This window comes from Marmota monax, unplaced genomic scaffold, assembly GCF_021218885.2.
Source record: "Marmota monax isolate L192 unplaced genomic scaffold, Marmota_monax_Labrador192_F-V1.1 WCK01_AAM20220418_F8-fsc00008, whole genome shotgun sequence".
NCBI classification, from domain to species: Eukaryota; Metazoa; Chordata; class Mammalia; order Rodentia; family Sciuridae; genus Marmota; species Marmota monax.
Genome location: NW_026694432.1, coordinates 17,202,636 through 17,221,477, shown reverse-complemented (window position 1 = coordinate 17,221,477; position 18,842 = coordinate 17,202,636). Strand labels below are relative to the sequence as shown.

Genomic DNA, 18,842 nt, shown 5'->3' with positions numbered 1-18,842 from the left:
AATGAAAGGACTAGATTGAAATTCCCTTCAAGGTCACAGTGAAGTGCTGGGTCTGCAGGAGCCCAGGACTCCTTGCCTCCTGAGTGGCTAGGACCAGCCGGATGGAGGGGAGGGGTCCCTGGTGTGCACTTACTGAAGGAAATACTTTTAGCCCTTCGTGATTCCAACAAGGAGTGAGGAAAGCTGGCCTTTGGCCTCTAGACCCCGTTTCACCTCTGCCTTGTTGTGCAACTCTGGGCAGGTGACTTCAGTCCTCAGAATCTCGAAGTCCTTGTCTAGGAAATGAAATGGGGATGGGGAGGCCCCAGCTCTGGGGCTGCTGTGAGGCTGCCGTGGGAAGCCGCTGGGAAGCTACAGGGCACAGGGGCTGAGCACGGGGCTCAGGTTTGCCTCCTGGGCCTGCTGCTACCTGGAGGAAGGGCTCTGGGCCTCAGATTCCACTCCTGTAAAACAGGGACACCTGTGCCCACCATGGAGGGCGTGGCGAGCTGACCAGCCCCGTACTGCCACCCCCACAGGATGAAGCTGGTCCCAAGAGCTCAGCAAATCTCTACTGGACACCACCGTGTGAGAGACCCTGAGGTCCATCACATATGGGGAAAACAGAGTCCCCAAGAGGGGCAAGAACTTGCCCAAGGTCACAGAGCCAGCTCTGGGCAGAGCTAGGCCTACCTGGGAACCAGGTGGGGCAAGGTCCCTGTCAAGACTTGGGCTCCCAGGGGGTATGAGATGCTCACGACCCCCCACAGCACGCACCCGGTCCATCCTGATCATGGCTCGAGGACTCTGGGGGGCTAAGGTGCCCTTTCTCTGGTGCTTCTTGGTGGCTCCAAGGCTGTCTAGTACCAGCGAGGAGTGTCAGAGGACATCGAGGGCTGACCTGCCTTCCCGGCCCACCTGACCGGCCCTCCACGCCAGAGCTGGCTGCAGAGGCCTTGGAAAGGATCCAGGGGCCCAGGACCAGAGCACTATTTGTCAGCTTTGCATGGTGGCGGCAGGCTCGTCTCCATGGCAACGGTGCAGTGTGAAGGCATCCTGGCATCATTAGGGAGTAGTATAAACAGAGGCTGCAGTAGATTACACGCCTATTATGAGCAGTCTCAGGCTCTGAGCACTGGTAATTATGCCTAATTGTGCATTTAATTGTGTAATTGAAAACCCACATCTCGGTTCAGGCTGGGGCCGCAGAACCTACCCCCCTCCCCAAAGAAAAGGGGCTCAGGAGCCCCCCTTACTCTGGAGATCTCAGGGCGTGGGGTGGCCAGGGCAAGCAGGAGGGGAGAGCCAGGACACTCCACTTCCCTGCTTCCTGGGTCAGCAGCTTAGCCAAGTCCCGGGATTTGGGGAGGGGGTCGGGAGGAGCAGGCTTGAGGCAAAGGGACCGGACAAGAGCACACGATGTCCGTATTTCCCATTATTTATAGATAACATCTCATACTATTGGCCTGTCTTTGCAAGACCTAGGACCAGCATCTGGTGGTTCCAGGGACCTGGATCATTAGATGCTCTACATGTCGAAGTAGTCACCCAGCCACACACAAATTCTCAGTCACTGCCACAGACAGGAAACTCACCACCTGGTCTCAGCCCCTACCCCTGCAGAGACTTTGGAGAGTATGAAAAACACTGATGAAGCTCAACACCCTCCTCCGATTTTCCATTTCACAGACCGGGAAAATGAGGCCCAGAGGGTTAGGGGCAGCTCAAAGTTGCACAGCGACTGAGTACCAGAACCCTGGTATTCTAAGTTGCAAATGAGGGTGTAGTCTATACCCTAAGGCACCTAGAATTGTGCCTGGTGCTTTGTGGGACTTCATTAGTATTTGCTGGGTAAGGTTAGCTGTGGCAATTCTTAGCCTCTGACCCAAGAATGTTAGTCCTTGGGAAGCTCATCTGTGTGGACCAGGGGTTAGTGGTGGGCCAAAACCTCCCAGTGCTGAATCTCTGTGGTCAGAGACTTGATTTCACACCAAATATGCCACATGGGCATTCGGGATAGGGACAGTACAGACACTCAAAGAGACGGAGGAAAGAAGAGTCATTTAAGTCTTTGAAAACTGGACAACCAGGTGTGGAGCCTTGGGCAGGTCCTCAGAAGTCTCCTCTCCCCAGGCTCTGAGACCCATCGGTCAATGCTGCATGCAGCCAGGGGCAATGAGGTGACCACAGTGACCGTAGAAGTGAGAGTGCTGGCTGCTTACACAGAGCTGTAAGGGTCCCTGAGATGCTGAGTTCAACCTCATCTACCTACAGAGGCAGAAAGCCAGGAGAGGACCACACCCCATCCCGCATTCCCTCTTAGTGAGCCCTGTGCCCAGACCTCTCCCTGCAGCACCTCAGGTCACACTCAGCTTAGTGCTGTGAGATGGGTGCTATCATCATTCCCATTTTATAGATCAAGGGTCAGCAAGGTCAGGGCCACAAGGATTCAACAGAACCGCAGCTCCATCCTGGGCCTTGCACTAGTTTATGCAACCCTCTGAGCTCAGGTAGGAACCCACCATCAACTCTAAGGTAATTATTATCCTGATGGAGAGAAGTGCAGGTGGGAGCTCAGAGAAGTTAAGTGTCTTGCCCAAGGTCATTCAGCTACAAAGCCATGGAGCCGGAACTCAAACCTAGTCTGAACCCAAAGCCTAAGCCCTCCCCAGTCCACCTCCTTGCTCCTCCACTAGCCAGCTGCTGTGAGAGGCAGGGCCAGGAGGCCAAGGTAAGCCATTAACACCTGCAAACACAGCTAACAGCTCTCCTAAACCTGGATGCCCACTCTCCCTCCCTGCTGGCAGAAGGGTCTCTGGGAGGCTTGCTTTGCTGCCTGAGGCTCCCCCTCATTCTCCGAAGCAATTAGTGTACTTCTGCAGGCCAGGGCAGGGGAAGGCCAAGGCCAAGGTGCTGGGACAAGCCAGCTCCACACATATGGCATGGAATTCATTTAAAAAAGTTATCTCTGGGGGCTGGGGATGTGGCTCAAGCAGTAGCGTGCTCGCCTGGCATGCATGTGGCCCGGGTTCCATCCTCAGCACCACATACAAACAAAGATGTTGTGTCCGCCGGAAAAACTAAAAAATAAATATTAAAATAAAAAAAAAGTTATCTCTGGTCTCAGTCTGTCCTCTTGTCACTCACCCTCCTTAAAATTAGTGGAGGGCTGGGGTTGTGGATCAGTGGCAGAGCACTTGCCTAGCATGCATGAGGCACTGGGTTCGATCCTTAGCATCACATAAAAATAAAAAATTAGTGGAGAGAATATGTTCCAGTGTTCAGTTCTGACTATCTCTGCTTGGTCCAGATTTTACAAATCCTTTCCCCTTAATGACTTATCTGAGGCCCAGACTGTATCTCCTATTTCCTTGGTAACAAGTCATTTCATTCCTCTGAGCCTCACTATGCCCACCAGTAAATGGGTGTAAAAACCACACCTATCTCAGAGCTGTGCCGGTTGGTGAGCTGTCCACACAAGGTAGCTGCTTCCCTGGGGAACTTCCTCTCTATTTGCATCACAGCTCCAGTTAGCCCCATGGAGCTGGGTGGGTAGAGATGGGGGGAAGAGACACCGTAGATGACTTGGCATCTGATAAGACCTGCTATGCCTAGGGAAAGACCTGGATTTCTCCACCTGCTCCACCCCAGCATGTCCCCCACCCCACAGTGGGAGCCACACAGGGCAAAAGAGGCAGAGGCTCGGATCTGGGTGTGAATCCTCCTTCTGTACCCACTATTTATGGTCAGGCCAGATGGCATCAAGGGACAGTGCCAGGCTCGCAGCAGACATCAAACAGAAGGACATTCATGTTTCCTGAGCCCCACATTTTCCACATAAAGAAATAAAGACTTGGGCTGGGCGGTGGCTCAGGGGTAGAGTACTTCTGCAAGGCTCTGGGTCTGATCCCCAGCACCACAAAAATAAAAGTGATAATAATACTAAAAAGAAATGATGATTTGATTTGGAATGTTTATGGCAATGACCTTGATCACTAAGACCTCTACTCTAGGCAGAGATGGGCTGAGGTGACTTGTCCAAGACTCAGAGCAAATAACAGCTGGCCACAGGAGGCACCTCCCTGGGCTGGGCAATGTCAGGCATCATCTCACTGAATCCCCCAAACTGCCAGGGGATGGAAGTGGCTGTTCAGACTACTTTACAGGTAAGGAGGTGGCAGTTCAGAGAAGTAACGAGCAAGGCAGCAATATCTGCCTAACCACAGAAGGGTCCTCCTGACTCCTGCGCCAGCATTCAGAGCAGCTGTCATTACAGGGTCCCGGCTTAGAAGTCATCTACCTGCAAATGAGCAGGACCAGCGCCGTCCCAGAGCCCCTGCAGCCCTCTCATTCCACTTAGCGCTGCCTAGTCACAAGGGTCCTCTGGCCTCAGTCTATCCAGGAGGTGATGCCCCCAGCTGCATGCCACCCAAAGGGGACTAAGGATCAGAAGGGGTCAGTGGCCTGGACAATCTCATGCTCCGGACTCTGAAGCCCAGCCCAAAGCCAGATCCTCGCGTGGATCCATGAGCTCACAGCCCAGCTGCTTCAGAGCCCAGGCACCCGACAGAGCCACCTCCTCCCGTCTCCACATCACCATCGCTAATAACGACATCAATCAGGGTGACCACGTTTCACACCATTACTCGTCGCTCAGCTGGAAGCGACATATTTCCCCCTCACCCACCCACCACCTTCCAGAAAGCAAAAGGGCTTTCTAGAAGGGAAACCGAACGACACCGGTTTTTCCTGAGTACCTACTATGTGCCTGGCACCTGGCTAAGGAAAGCCCCTTCTTGCCTCTGTGAATGAAGGTGACTCTCCTTTCCAGGGAGGAGGGAGCTGGGGGCCCCAGGAGTGAACGCATGTGTCCAAGGTCACACAGAACGGGGACAAAAACAAGTGATGTATTACTGAGCGCTTGCTGTCACAGGGCCAAGGCACTATGGGTGGTGACTGTTGAAACATTATCCTTTCCACTTTCAGTTGAGGAAACTGGGGCTTGGTCACACATTGGTCACAGGGAGCAGCCGAGGGGCACAGGGCTGAGAGGCCAGCTCCGTGCTGTCTCCTGGATCCATCACTATCTGAGTGACCTCAGGAAAACCTCATCACCCCTCTGAACCTCAGTGTCTTCATCTGAAAAAGGGGATCATAAAAGTGTCAATCCCCTTGTGTGGAATTACAATAATAAGAGGGATAAAAACAGTGCAATCGCTAAACGTTTATTGATCGTTAACATGTGTCAGGCACTCGGCCAAGCACTTTACATATGTGAGCTCATTTGGTTAAATGAGGTAATGCATATAAAGTGCTTAGCACAGGACTCCTGGAAGGGGAGCGATAATGATGATGATAAAGAAATTGATGCCGATTCCCTAGGGCCAGTGTCCCTGGTCCATCCCCTTACAGGAAGGCTGGAGTGGCCTATGAAGTTTCAGGAAGGAGGTGGACTTGGCCGGATGAGAGATAAAGGCCAACAAGTAAACCTTAAGAAGCAGTTTAATAATGTCAAAATGACAGAGCAAACAGGCCTGGGAGAGCAGGGACCCGAGAAGTTCTACAGAACGGAACCACAGCAAGGGGCAATCAGACCTCCGCTCCAGCCCAGATGCCAGCCCAAGCCCCAGACAGGCAGAGCATACAGCAACCCAGGGGGCCAGGCCACTGGTCCTTCCCGTTTATAGATGGAAAAGCAGAGACTCAGGGTGGAACAGACACCTGCTCAAATCTGCAGGATGCCAGCGGCAGAGCAGGGCTTCAACCCAGGCCTCCTGCCTCCCAGTTCTGTGCCCAATGACCTCCTGCTTCCCACAACAGACAGTGCAGGGGGCACCTGGAGTGTTTGGGCCCCAATTCCAGGGAAGCCATTCGAGTTATGAATCATCAGGATCATAACAAAGAACAACAGTTGATTGACTGCCTGCTGCTCCAGGCACAGCATTAGATTCATCACATGGGCTTAATTCCCACAGGAACCCTAAGAATTAGTGACTCTTGATATTATTTAACAGATGACAAAACTGTAGTTTAGAGAGGGTAAGCAACTTTCCCAAGATCACACAGCCGGGAATTAACAGAGTTGGACCCAATCTGTCCTGTCATACTCTGGACCTTTAATAGTCCCCTACTCTTGTCCACCTGAGTGACACCTACTGCTTCATACTGCAATCCCTACTACTCCCTCTGACTCCCCCACCCACCCCATGCCCTAGTCCCTCACCCAAAGCAAGGCTAGCCCTATATAGAAGAGATTTACAATTGGCCTGCTTCATTGTAATGCTTAAATTCCACTCAAAAAAGAAAAATGACACCATTTCTCAAGTTTTCAGCCGAAAAATATTTAATGGCCTCTTTTATCCCTCAGTCTGTTGGATAAGAAAACTGAGTCTCCCGTTTCCCCTCAGGCCCGTGAGTTCAGCATCCTGGGAGCATATTCTGGAAACTGCCAGGCAGTGGGGACTCCAGGGGCTTAGTGACAGCTGGAGGGACCCTCTGTAATCAGCTCAGACAGAGCTACCGAGCCAAGAGAACAATTTCCAAGTTCCTCCTCAGAGCACCTCCGAAATGATCTCCTGTAAGCTACACAAGCTGCCCAAGCCACGCAGCCCGGATGCAGAAGAAGTAGAACCCCACCCAGATCCCACCCTGCTCCAGAGGCAGCTGCTGGTGGAAGAGTGGGCTCAGCTTAGCAGGAGAGAGCTCTGGAGGCAGGAGGCAGGAGGCAGGGAGACAGACCTCCTCTGCCACTTTGCACCTCCACAGGGCAGTAGGCACCTCTGTAGGTGCCCCAGACACACCAGGGCCAGAATTACTTATTCTATAATTAAGAAGGCAACAGAGGACCAGGTGTGGTGGTACATACCTATAATCCCAGCAACCTGTGGGGCTGAAGGAGGAGGATTGCAAGTTCATGGCCAGCCTGGGCAATTTAGGAAGGCTCTGTCTCAAAATAAAAAATAAAAAGCGCAGAAAATGTAGCTCAATGGTAGAATGCCCCTTGGTTCAATCCCCAATACCATGAAAAAATAAAATAAGGGCTAGGGATGTCATTTAGTGGCAAAGTGCTTACCTATCGTGTGTGAGGCCCTGGGTTCAAGCCTCAGTACCACAAAAACAAACAAAAAACAACCGAGTTTCTAGCTTGAAATTTAAAAATTAACAAACCCAGCAAAAGAATCTTTTGGGTTTCAACATTTCTTGGAATTTCATGTTCCGTAGACTAGATAAAGAAAGGGGTTTCTACTATGAGCTAGGATTTGCCAAATAACTGATCTGTTCATTTATTTTGCAAATATTAATGGAGTGCCAGGCACTGTTCCAGCTGCTGGGGACTTAGCAGGGAACAAAACAGACAATCTCTGCCCTTCTGGAGCTTCCATTCTACCTGATCATAATTAATCTCCCCCTCAATCCTCAAGGATGAACACTTGATGGTTGGGCAGCCCCAGGTGGCCTGTCTCCCCCAGCAGGGAGCAGGGAAGGCTACAATCTTCAGAACCTGTCTGTGGATGGCATGTTTGGGACTGGTGTCCCTAAGAGGAGGGAGTAATATAAAAGGGAGGAGCGAGTTGGGGGGTGCCCAGACCCCAAAGCTTCCCTCTACATCATCCTTTGCACCTGTGGAGAGGATGCAGGTTAGAATGCAGACCCAGATGATGGAGTCTAGCATGAGGGAGGCTCAGTGTCCCTCAATCGGCACTCAAACCTGAGTGCTGCCACATCAAGGTGGGTGGCCGTTATGAGTCTCCCCCTAGAGAAGCAGCATAGTCTCATAGCCCCTAGTTGGACACTGGTCTCTCCTTATCCACTCTCCCAAATTCACCTGCCAGAGCCTCTCTTGAAGGGTACAGCTGGTTCCCCTCAGCCTCCAAATTCACTTCTCTGTCCTCCCTGGGAAGAGGACATGAGTTCTCAAAGCTGGGGCAGGCAGTGTCCCCCAGTGTTCTGATCCTTCCCAGGGCACCCAATTCTCCCCACTCCGTAGGTGCCAGCCCTAGCAGAGAGCTAGCGTGTCTGGCCCCACCCCTGCTGCTCTAGTGGATCTTATGACTGCTGGAACCTGGGTAGCCACAGTGGCCAGGCCAAAGCAGGGAAGGTGGTCAGGCTGGCCCAGGACCCGGCCGTTCCTGGGGACCCTCTCTGGAGAGGTGCCGCTCCATTCCAGGCCGCCCAGTGGGGAGGGTGTAGGAGGCAGAAACAGCACAAAGGAGTGTTGAGCGTTCTGGGAGTCCACGATCCCAACACACAGATGAACCCTGACCAGAAACACTGACGCACCAAAGAGAAAGCCAGAGAGCCCCACACAGCAGCCGGGACTTTGTGCGAAACACTCGCTTAGGGGGCAGAGACCCGGAGGAAGGGAGCGCACGCGACCCAGCGATCTGGAGGGAAACACGCGGCAGGGACCTCAGCGGGTCCACAGACACACCCCCCGCCCCAAGACAGCCACTGTCCCCCGCGCAGCCCCAACAGGCGTCCACTAGTCCAGTGCCGGCCGGACGCCTGGAGCCCAGGGCGCGGGGTGGACCGGGGCCCCACACAGGACGCGCTGGACCGTGCGCGCGGTGCCGGGGGAGCGCGGGGCACAGCGGCGACAAGCGCACACAAAGAGACAGCCCGGCCAGCAGGAGCAGGCTCCGCCCGTCCGCTGCGCGACTCGGAGCCCCCGCGCGGGCGCTCCACCGCCACACGCGGCCACCCAGCCCTCGGCGCGCCCGGACCCGCCCCGCCGCGCCCCACCCCACGCGGCCGCCCGGCGCGGCTCACCAGCTGCAGGCAGCAGAAGGCGACGAGCGTGCAGCGCCCGCTGCACTTGCCCATGGCTCCGGGCCGCGCGGACCGTCCCCCGCGCCCCTCTCGCTCCGCGGCCGCCGCTCCTCGCGCCGCGCGGGCTCCGCGGCCTCCCGCTGGCGCCCCGGGCGGCGGGGCCGGGCGCCTAGGGCCGGGCCCGGGAGCGCCGGGTCCCCGGGGCTGGGGCCGGCCGGCCGCGCTGAGAGTCCATGGTCCGCCGGCGCAGGTCTGCCGCCGCGCCTCCTTTGTCTGCGGCGGGCCGTCAGGCTCACCCCGGCCCCGGGCGCGGGCGGCAGGCGCAGGGCGGGCGGCGCGGGCACCGGGCGCGACGCGGCGCAGCACTGCCCAGCTGGGGCAGCCGCCCGGGCGCTCGGCGGCCGCCGCTTCCCGGCCCACCACGTGGCTCTGCCGCCGCCGCCGCCACCGAGCAGGGAGGAGAGGGAGGGGCGGGGCGGGGCGGCCGCGGGAGGGAGGAGAGGGAGCCGCGGAGGTGGGGGAGGGTGCGGAGAGGCCGGAGAGGGGAGAGTGCGGCTGACAGCCCGGGGTCAAATCCGGACTCCGCCACTCACTCGCTGTGTGACCTTGAACAAATCACAACACCTCTCTGGACCTCGGGGGTTCTCGTGAACAAAGTACGAATAGTGTCTCAGTGCTCATGTGAGCATAACCGGCATCATGTAAATAACAATAACGCGCTTAGCCCTGAGTCAGGCCTCTTGAGGGTGCTGGAGCGTTCCTCCATCACCCTGCCTCCTTGGTCCTGGGTTCCAGTTTAACTCTCATTTCTGCTCTTCATCCCAGCCTCCCTCCTAAGTGCCTGGCCATGTATTCTTCCTTCACTCTTTCCTTTTACTGGCATTTATTGAGCCCTGACTGCATACACACTCATGCTGCTGGAAGCCAGACTAATGCCTACAGCACTGTCCTAGGTCCCGTCATAGCCCAGGGACCAGACAGACAGGCTTCCAAGAAGATAGCGATGAAGTGGGTGGCGGCACAGGTCTGCCCAGGAGGTTCCCGCAGCTTCCTAACCCAGGTTGGATCCAGGAGGGAGTCAACAGGTTTGCTAGCAAAAAGACTGCCTTCTTCAACCACTCCCGAAAGCACCAAAGTGAACCATCCCAAGTCTGTGTCATCATGCTTGCCCAGGTCCTAACTTCCCCCATCCAATTTGGTGATTGGCATCACCTAGGGATTCCCTAGGGCCCCCTCCCTCCAGGCTTCCCTATCCCATATGGCCTGTCACCGAGTTCTGTGGACTGTACATTCTAAGCAGTATTTCGGTAATACTAGGTGCTCTGCACTGGGGATGAGGGAAGGAACCAGACACAGTCTAGTGAGGGATCATCATTAAAACAAGCAAATACATAAGTGCATAATTAAAATTCTAATGAGTGCCTTAAGGATAACAAAGGAAAAGAGAGAATAAGAGGGGCACATTTTAGGCTTGGAGGCCGGGATTTCAGGGGTGCACCATGGTGCCAGGCCTACCAGAACTCTTCCCCACTCCTCGCCTCCTGCTCTTCTCTCATCCTGGCCTCCAAGGTAGAAGCTCTAGCACGTGTGAGGCACTGAGTTCGATCCTCAGCACCACAGAAACGTAAAATGAAGGTATTGTGTCCACCTACAATTAAAAAGTAAATATGAACAAAAAGGGAGGCTCGGGATGTGGCTCCATGGGAAAGTGCCTCTCAGTTCAATCCCCAGGCCGCCCCCCCCCAATAAAAATGAACCCAACACACAGGACACTTTCTGAGTTGAACATCCTATATGTGCTGAGCTTCCCACTTGGAATAATAATCTGGGATAACAGTGGGAACTTTCTCAGCCATGCTTGGCGAGTAACAGCTGTGTCCACCCAGGTTCTGTGGCTGGCCAGGCTTCCGTAGTTCTGTGAAGTCCCGAAATAATATGCAAAGTGAATGTGAGCAGATGTGCTTTTTATGGGGAGAGGGTCCACAGCTTTCATCAGATTCTCCAAGGAGTCTGCTTCCCAGGAAAGAAAACCAGGCAGCAGAGGCTCGGCCTAGATGTCACCATTCTCTAAAAGATCCTTGGGGCCTCTTCCAGAGGAGTCTCTGCCAGTTCCTCCGTGAGGCCAACAGTGTGCAATTCCGTAAGAGTAATAACAGTAATAATTTATCGAGTGCTTACTCTGAGCCAGGCACTTGACACATATTATCTCATTTAATCCTCACGAAAATAGTGGATTCCACTGGGTCTATGCCCAGCCCTGCCAGGCTCTTGACTGTATCACATCCTGCTTGTGACATCCCATTCAAGACCTGGCTGCCTCACTGGGAAGCCTGACTGTGGGACCAGCCTGTCAGACAGCTGTCCAACTAACCTGTGCCCCAATCATTCCCACATAGTTGGTGTCCTGCTCTAACAAGTCCCCGCTTGTGCCATGCCATGTCACAGTCTCACTCTTCCCTGCTCTGGGCGCGTTCTCTCTGCCTGAATGTCCCTCCCATCCTCCCTGCTTCAGGGCCCAGCAGACCTTGGACCTCTGTCACCTGCAAGTGCAGGGCTCTAGGGGGAGGAATCCTCTGTAGGAATGGATGGGACCATCTTTGGCAAGAGGTTGGGGGATCAGGTACTGGAGATGACGTTAGGGGACTTGTGTCATCACCAAGAAGGATGACTAACCCAGGGATGGCGAGGGGGATGTGGGGAAGGTGGAACAGGATTTGGACATAAAGGACAGAGATGATTCAGAACATGCCTACGCTTCCTGGAATCATGGTCAGCCCTGGAGGGAGGCCCAGTAGGTGTGACAAGGGGAAGAGTCCCTTCTGAAGAAGTCCCCTAGGCTAGGCAGAGTCTGCAGTACCTCACTCTGTGGGTGAAACACTGCGGGCTTCTGAGAAAGTTCACTCATAAGATAGCTGAATGCGGGGCTGGGATGTGGCTCAAGCGGTAGCGCGCTCACCTGGCATGCGTGCGGCCCGGGTTCGATCCTCAGCACCACATACAAACAAAGATGTTGTGTCCGCCAAGTACTAAAAAATAAATATTAAAAAAAAAAATTCTCTCTCTCTCTACCTCTCTCTCTCTCACTCTCTCTTTAAAAAAAAAAAAAAAGCTGAATGCTAAAACTAATAATTTCCCCTTCTTTCAAGTTGGAGGAGTGAACGGGCTCGCTAATTATAGCTTCTGGGACATTTTCTGTCACCAATTCTGCACACCAGCTGGGTGTCTTGACAATTCAATTCAGTTCTGACACTAACTACTAGGAGTTAGCATAGACCCCACAGGTTGAGACTGTCTCCACTTCAGATATCGGTTACAAGTCTGGGGCCACCCACCCATAACACTGGCCCATGGGCTGTCCATCCCACAACCCACCTCAAGATCCATGATTTGGCTGGGCGTGGTGGCACATGCTTGTAATCCCAGTGGCTCGGGAGGCTGAGACAGGAGGATGGTGGGTTCAAAGCCAGCTTCAGTAATGGCAAGGTGCTAAGCAACTCAGTGAGATCCTGTCTCTAAATAAAACACAAAATAGGGCTGAGGATGTGACTCAGTGGTCAAGTTCAATCCCTGGTACCTGCCCCCCAAAATGACCCATGATTTGTTAGAGTGGCTCACAGGACCCTGAGAGGTTGACCTACTGGTTTATTATAAAGGATATAAACAGCCAGGTGAAGAGCTACATTTGGAAAGGTCTGGAAGAGTGGCACATGCAGGAGTTTCTGTCCCTGTAGAGATGAGGTGTCCCACCCCCCTGGTGGATGCACTCACCAACCTGGAAGCTCTTGAACCTCATTGCTCAAGGGTGTTCGCTGAGCTCTCTATCCAGCTTCCCAACAACCCCAGGCCTCTCCAAAGGACCGTGGGTGGAGCTCAGAGTTCCCACCTGTTGACATGTGGTCTTTCTGGTCACCAGTCCTGTTTCGAAGCTATCTAGGGGCTGCCTTAAGTCACCTCATTAGTGTAAACCCAGGTGTGATAGTGAGAGACTAATAAATATCAAGACACCGCCGGACTGGAGTGGAGAAGGCTCAGTGGTAGAGTGGGTGCTTAGCAGGCACCAGGCCTTGGGCTCCACCCCAGCACCCCAAGACAAAAAGACACTTCTGTCTCGCAGGAGACTCCAAGGGTTTTAGGATTTCTGTGCCAGAAACCAGGAACAAAGACCAAATATGTGCCGCCATTTACCACGCACCGTACCCAGGCACTGTTTGAGCAATTTCTGCGCATTCACTCATCTGACCTCGCAGCAGCCTTATGAGACAGATGTCCCCACTGCCATCTCCATTTTATAGATGAGGAATCTGAAGCCAGAGGAAGTTACATTGGCCCAGGGATGTACCAGAAAGGGCTGAATTGGGTTTTGACTCCAGGCAGAGATATTCACCTCTACTGTTCCTTCTCTTTTTAAGCAGTAGATCCTTCCTTCAGGAGAAACTATACATTTCTTTCTTTCTTTCTTTTTTTGGTGGTGCTGGGGATTGAACCCAGGGCCTTGTGCTTGCAAGGCAAGCACGCTACCAACTGAGCTATATCCCCAGCTCCAAGAAATCATACATTTCTAAACAGATGAAAATACAACTGGACCTGTTCTCAACTGAACTGGTCCTTATCTCCCCTGAAGATCTAAGGTCAATCCAAGGTCTCTAAGAAATAAAGTAGAAAAAACACTGGCTTCAATGGTCTTCCAGATGCCACCTATTTACTTATCGAAGAGGGAGAGAGATAAAGAGATAGAGAACCTGAAGGACAGAGAGGGTGAGTGAATCCTCTAAGGTCACACAGCACCTCAGAGGTAGAGCTGACTCTGGGTTCCTTCAATTCATGACTGTGCCAGGCATTGAGCTAGAGCCTTTGGAACCAAGCATGACTAGGACAAGTGCTCTGAGGGAGCTTGGGATGAAGGCAGGGTCAGCACACTGCCAACATTGCTTATTTCTGTTTCTTTTTTTGAAATGGGGTCTTGCTATGCTGCCCAGGCCGGCCTCAACTCCTGGGCTCAAGTCATCCATCCATCTCAGCCTGCTGAGCCCCGGGAAGTGCAGGTGAGTATCCTGCACCCAGCTGCTTATTTTCTTAAATGCTTCAGCTTCCCCTATTGCCCTTTCCTGGATGGCATCTGAGTTTGTGGCCCTCAGGTCCATTGGAGAAGCAGAACTCACAAACTGGTAGTCACGAGCCACATACTGAATGGCAATGTGTCTGTAACAGAAACAGGATGCTGGGAAGAAGGATTAACTTTGCACTTTGCCTGGGTATAGGTAGCGATGGAAAATTCCAGAGGAAAGACGGTGGTTGAAATACAGGTTGCGAGACAAGAGATGTGCCGTGTGTATTGCAAGTTGCACTTCCGGAGCTGTGGCCCTCTTTTAACTTCTGCCCAGTCCATACTTGCACTTCCTATTGCTTCCTTAGTACCCACCCCTCTCCAAACAGCTTCCTGCAAAATCCCAATCCTGGAGCAAATCTGAAAAGGGGGAAAAAGGCTCAAGAGAGGAAAGTAGGGTTGGGGAAAAAGGCTGGGTGCCTGTAATCCAGCTACTGAGGCTGAGGCAGGAGGATCCCAAGTTGGAGGTCAGCCTCTGAAACTTAGTGAAACCCTTCTTTCTCAAAAAACTGGGGTGTAGCTCAGTGGTAAGGCACCTCTGGGCTTCATCCCCAGCATTGGGGGAGTAGGGGTGGGGAGGGAATGGTTGAGAACAGGAAGAGCATAAGATGGACTGTATATGGACTAGCTGAGTCAAGGTCAAGGCATCTTAAATAGCTCTGATGGCAGCAAAGTTTGTGGAAACTTGCTCTTTTCGTCCAGGGCTGTGGGATGCAGAGTCTCCAGCCTCTGTGCTGACAGCCAAGACAAATCTTCTTTCCACCAGGCCTTGGAGGCCACATGGGTTTTCAGTTCAAGTCTGCCCTGAGGCCAGCTGAGCTGGGGACATTGAGAGATGAGAAAAGGCCCTCTCCAATCGGCCTCATACTGCCATTGGGCCTTCATTATGCTGCACTGGGTTTGTCCAGGGGCCAACAGGGGATAGGAAGACAGATGGAGTCCGCTCAGGCCCGGCCCCTCAGCAGGTTCCAAGTGCCCCAACAATATTCTCAATTCCTGGCTGGCTCTCTTGTCATTTTCCATAAGCCCTTTCCCAGATGTCCCTTCTCGCAAACAGGCCAGAGAGTCCTGAGATTACCATGTTAGAGTCTGAAGAAAAACGCCATCTTAAGGCACATAAAACAGTAGAGCTGAAAGGACCCTGGAGGACCTCTCCTGTGTGAGCAGTTCCCAAATGTCAGGGCACCGAACACCTGCATCTGCATCAGCCCCACACCAGCTCCGCAGAGCAGTCTCTGGGGTGGGACCTCATTATGGGTATTTTTAATACACTCCCCAGGGATTCTGATGAGCGGTTCTAATCCTCTGAATCAGCATACCTCAGGAATTCCTATCAAATGGTCCCCTGGTTTCTGCTTGCACAACTCCAGAGATGAGGGACTCCCTCCCATTCGACCTGTGGACAGCTCTGATTCAGTCACTTTCTTTGTTGAATATAAATCTGCTCTCTTATAATTCATTTGTCTTGGTTCTGCACTTTGAGGCATCAATAAAAGCATTCTTTTCCAAGGTGGCTTTAAAAATTATTTTAAATTATTTTGGAACTGGGGATTTAACCCAGGGTATTCTACCACTGAGCTACATCCCCAGTCTTTTTTTATTTCGAGACAAGATTTTGTAGTTACCCAGGCTGGCCTCACACTTGTGATCCTCCTGCCTCAGCCTTCCATGTAGCTGGGATTACAGGACTACACCACCACACCTAGCCTAAGGAGGATTTTGATGTTTAGAGACACAATCCTATCTGTCGTCTCTGGTTCCCACATCTGTTCCCCACAATGACTTCCTGAGAGGACACCCAGGACCAAAATCATCTTCAGGTGTGATGGAACTACAGCACAGAGTACCAAGAAATTTTGGTGGGTCTGTTTCCATAGGGTGAAGCCAAAGCTGCCCATCTGGCTTTCAAGACTCTTTGTATTTTATCTCCAACAATTTCAAGGAGCCTGCTCATCTATACTGCCTCGCATGATATTACCACCAGGCTCCGGGTGACATTTTTGGATGAACCAAGCGATCTGGTGATCTGTGCTGTTGTCCACATTATTCCCACTACCTAGATGGTCTTTGCTCTCACCCTTAGCTCCCTCTCTTCTCTACAGTTTCCAGTCCTCCTGTAAGGCTCACCTCAGGTGTCATCTCCTCAATAAAGCTTTCCCTAACTCCTCCCTGGGTACTGCATCCTAGTTTATAGGTAGGCCTTTGACACCTTTTTCTAGGTTGTACTAAAACTGCTTGTTTATATCTTGTTCTAAAACAAGTACATGAGAAGACAGAAAGCAGGGGATAAATGTGGTATATCTTCCTGGAGAGTCAATTTTACTTGATGCTCAGTCATTTAAAGCATTTATTAATATAAAACAAGCACAGTTATACTATGACATACATGTACACATACATGTACAGTCAACTTCACGGGGGAAAAAGGACGGGGCGGGGGAGGGACTGTACTAAGTGAAGAGAAAAAAGAGTCATAATAGCCAAATGCATACAACTTAATTGATTCCAGAGTGAAAAACAGCTACAAAAGTTTTCAAAGCTGGGGAAAATTTGATATGATCATTGAATGGCATTGAGAAATTGCTGTTTAGTTTTCTTTTTTTGGTACCAAGGATTGAACTCAGGGGTGCTTAACCACTGAGCCACATCCTTGGCCCTTTTTATGATTTTTATTTTGAGACAGAGTCTCACTAAGTTGCTGAGGCTGGCTTTGAACTTGCAATCCTCCCGCTTCAGCCTCCTGAGTTGCTGAGATCACAGGCATGCACCACTGTGCCCAGCTAGAATTATTGAAATCAGGTGGAATAGATGTATATTCTGTCTATAGATGTTCAATATACTAATCTTTCGATCTTAAAATTTCAAAATAAAAAAGGGGAAGAGGGCTGGGGGTATGGCTCAGTGGTAGTGCACATGCTTAACATAAGTAAGGCTCTGCGCTTAGTTACCAGCAGAGAAAGAAAGGAAAAGAAAGGAAGGAAGGAAGGAAGGAAGGAAGGGAGGGAGGGAGGGCGGGAGGAACGAGACAGACTCTGAATGAGCCAAAGCACTAGCTACATAGGCATGTGGCCTTGGGAACATTCCATCTCCTCTCAGTTTCCTCTATGTAAAGTGACATTGGATGGATGACCTGAAGATCTACCTACAAGGTCATTTTCCAACCTATGCTGTTCTTGGGGCTTTTTTCTTCTTCTGGTGCTGGGGATCAAACTGGGGCCTCATGAATGCTAGACAAGTGCTCTATCCCTGAGTCCCAGCCCCAGCCCCAGCCCCAGCCCCAGCCCTGTACTTGGGCCTTTTTTTTTTTTAATACATTTTTTTTAGTTGTTGATAGACCTTTATTTTATTTATTTACACGCAGTGCTGAAAATCGAACCCAGTGCCTCACTCATGCCAGGAAAGCGCGCTACCGCTGAGTCCCAGCCCCAGCCCTGTACTTGGGCCTTTTTTTTTTTTAATACATTTTTTTTAGTTGTTGATAGACCTTTATTTTATTTATTTACACGCAGTGCTGAAAATTGAACCCAGTGCCTCACTCATGCCAGGAAAGCGCGCTACCGCTGAGTCCCAGCCCCAGCCCTGTACTTGGGACTTTGAAGGAAAGTCAGGAGCTTTTTTTCTTTTTTAACATAAAGTCCCAAGACTACCAGGCAGAGATGATCACGGTGGCTCTCTGGCTGAGCTCCTAAATTTAAGCTCAGAAGAGGCTTTAAAAGTGCTCTGAGGGGCTGGGGTTGTAGCTCAGTGCTTGAGTGCTTGCCTCACATATGTGAGGCATTGGGTTCGATCCACAGCAACACACAAACAAACAAATAAGGATATTGTGCCCATCTACAACTTAAACAATAAATAAATACAAGTGCTCTGAAATTCACATGGAGCTTGGCATCACAGGCAAAGCTGGCTGGCCAGGCTTCAGGCTGCCCTCCTGGCTGTAGTCACAGCCACAGGCAGCACCAGTGTTGCCAACTTCCACTATCCTTTTTTTTTTTTTCCCCCAAAAGAAGCTTTAAAAACCACTGAGGCTGCCTCTGAGATTTTGATTTAATTTGGTCTGGGATAAAGGTCTAAGCATCTGGATTTTTTTTTTTTTTTTTAAAGATGGACACAATCTTTATTTACTTTATTTATTTATTTTTTATGTGGTGCTGAAGATCTAACCCACTGCCTCACATGTGGTAAGCAAGCTCTCTACAGCTGAGCCATAACCCCAGCCCCTAAGCATCTGGATTTTTTATTTATTTATTTATTTATTTATTTTTTTTTTGAGAGAGAGAGAGAGAGAATTTTTTTTTTAATATTTATTTTTCAGTTTTCGGCAGACACAACATCTTTGTATGTGGTGCTAAGGATTGAACCCGGGCCGCATGCATGCCAGGTGAGCACGCTACCACTTGAGCCACATCCCCAGCCCTAAGCATCTGGATTTTAAAGGTGATTCTAACGTGCATTCAAGGTTAGGGGTCAGTAAGGCCCATGCTGTGGTGATGAGTTTAGATCCAGCTAGGCTAACAACCTGACTTTGCCAATTACCAGCTGGATGATCTTGGGCAAGTTACTATTGCCCCTTGGGTATCAAGTCAGATATGGCACATATCTGACACTGAGCCAAAGAGAATGGCTAACAGTTAAGGACAACTATTGACCAAAAAGAAGAAGCCTCTGAAGTTCCCCTAGGAAAGATTGAAACATTCTGGGTTTGTAGAACCGATCTCAAACACACAACAGAATTACCTGGAGGTCTTTTAAAACAGATTACCAAACACCTCGCTCCCACAATCTCCCACAAAGTTTTTTTTTCCTTTCCTTTTTTTTGGGCATGGTGCTAGGGATCAAATCCAGGGCCTTGGGCATGCTAGGTAAGACCTCTGCCACTGAGCTACACCCCCAGTCCCACTTTCTGATTCAGTAGGTCTCAGTGGGGCTCTAGAATTTGTACTTTTAGCAAGTTCTCAGGTGCTGCTGCTCTCGCTGTTCCAGAGTCACTGAT

General features: G+C 51.5%; 1 protein-coding gene across 1 annotated transcript in view; it reads right to left on the bottom strand.

Annotated features, from left to right (window-relative positions):
- The window catches only part of Nkain1 (sodium/potassium transporting ATPase interacting 1), a 43,801-nt gene extending 34,946 nt beyond the window's left edge, over positions 1–8,855 (bottom strand). The window contains exon 1 of the mRNA XM_046469215.2: positions 8,749–8,855. Within this exon, the coding sequence (XP_046325171.1) occupies positions 8,749–8,802 (54 nt within the window). The 5' untranslated portion in view covers positions 8,803–8,855. The remainder of the gene's footprint in view (positions 1–8,748) is intronic.
- Positions 8,856–18,842: the final 9,987 nt, after the last annotated feature.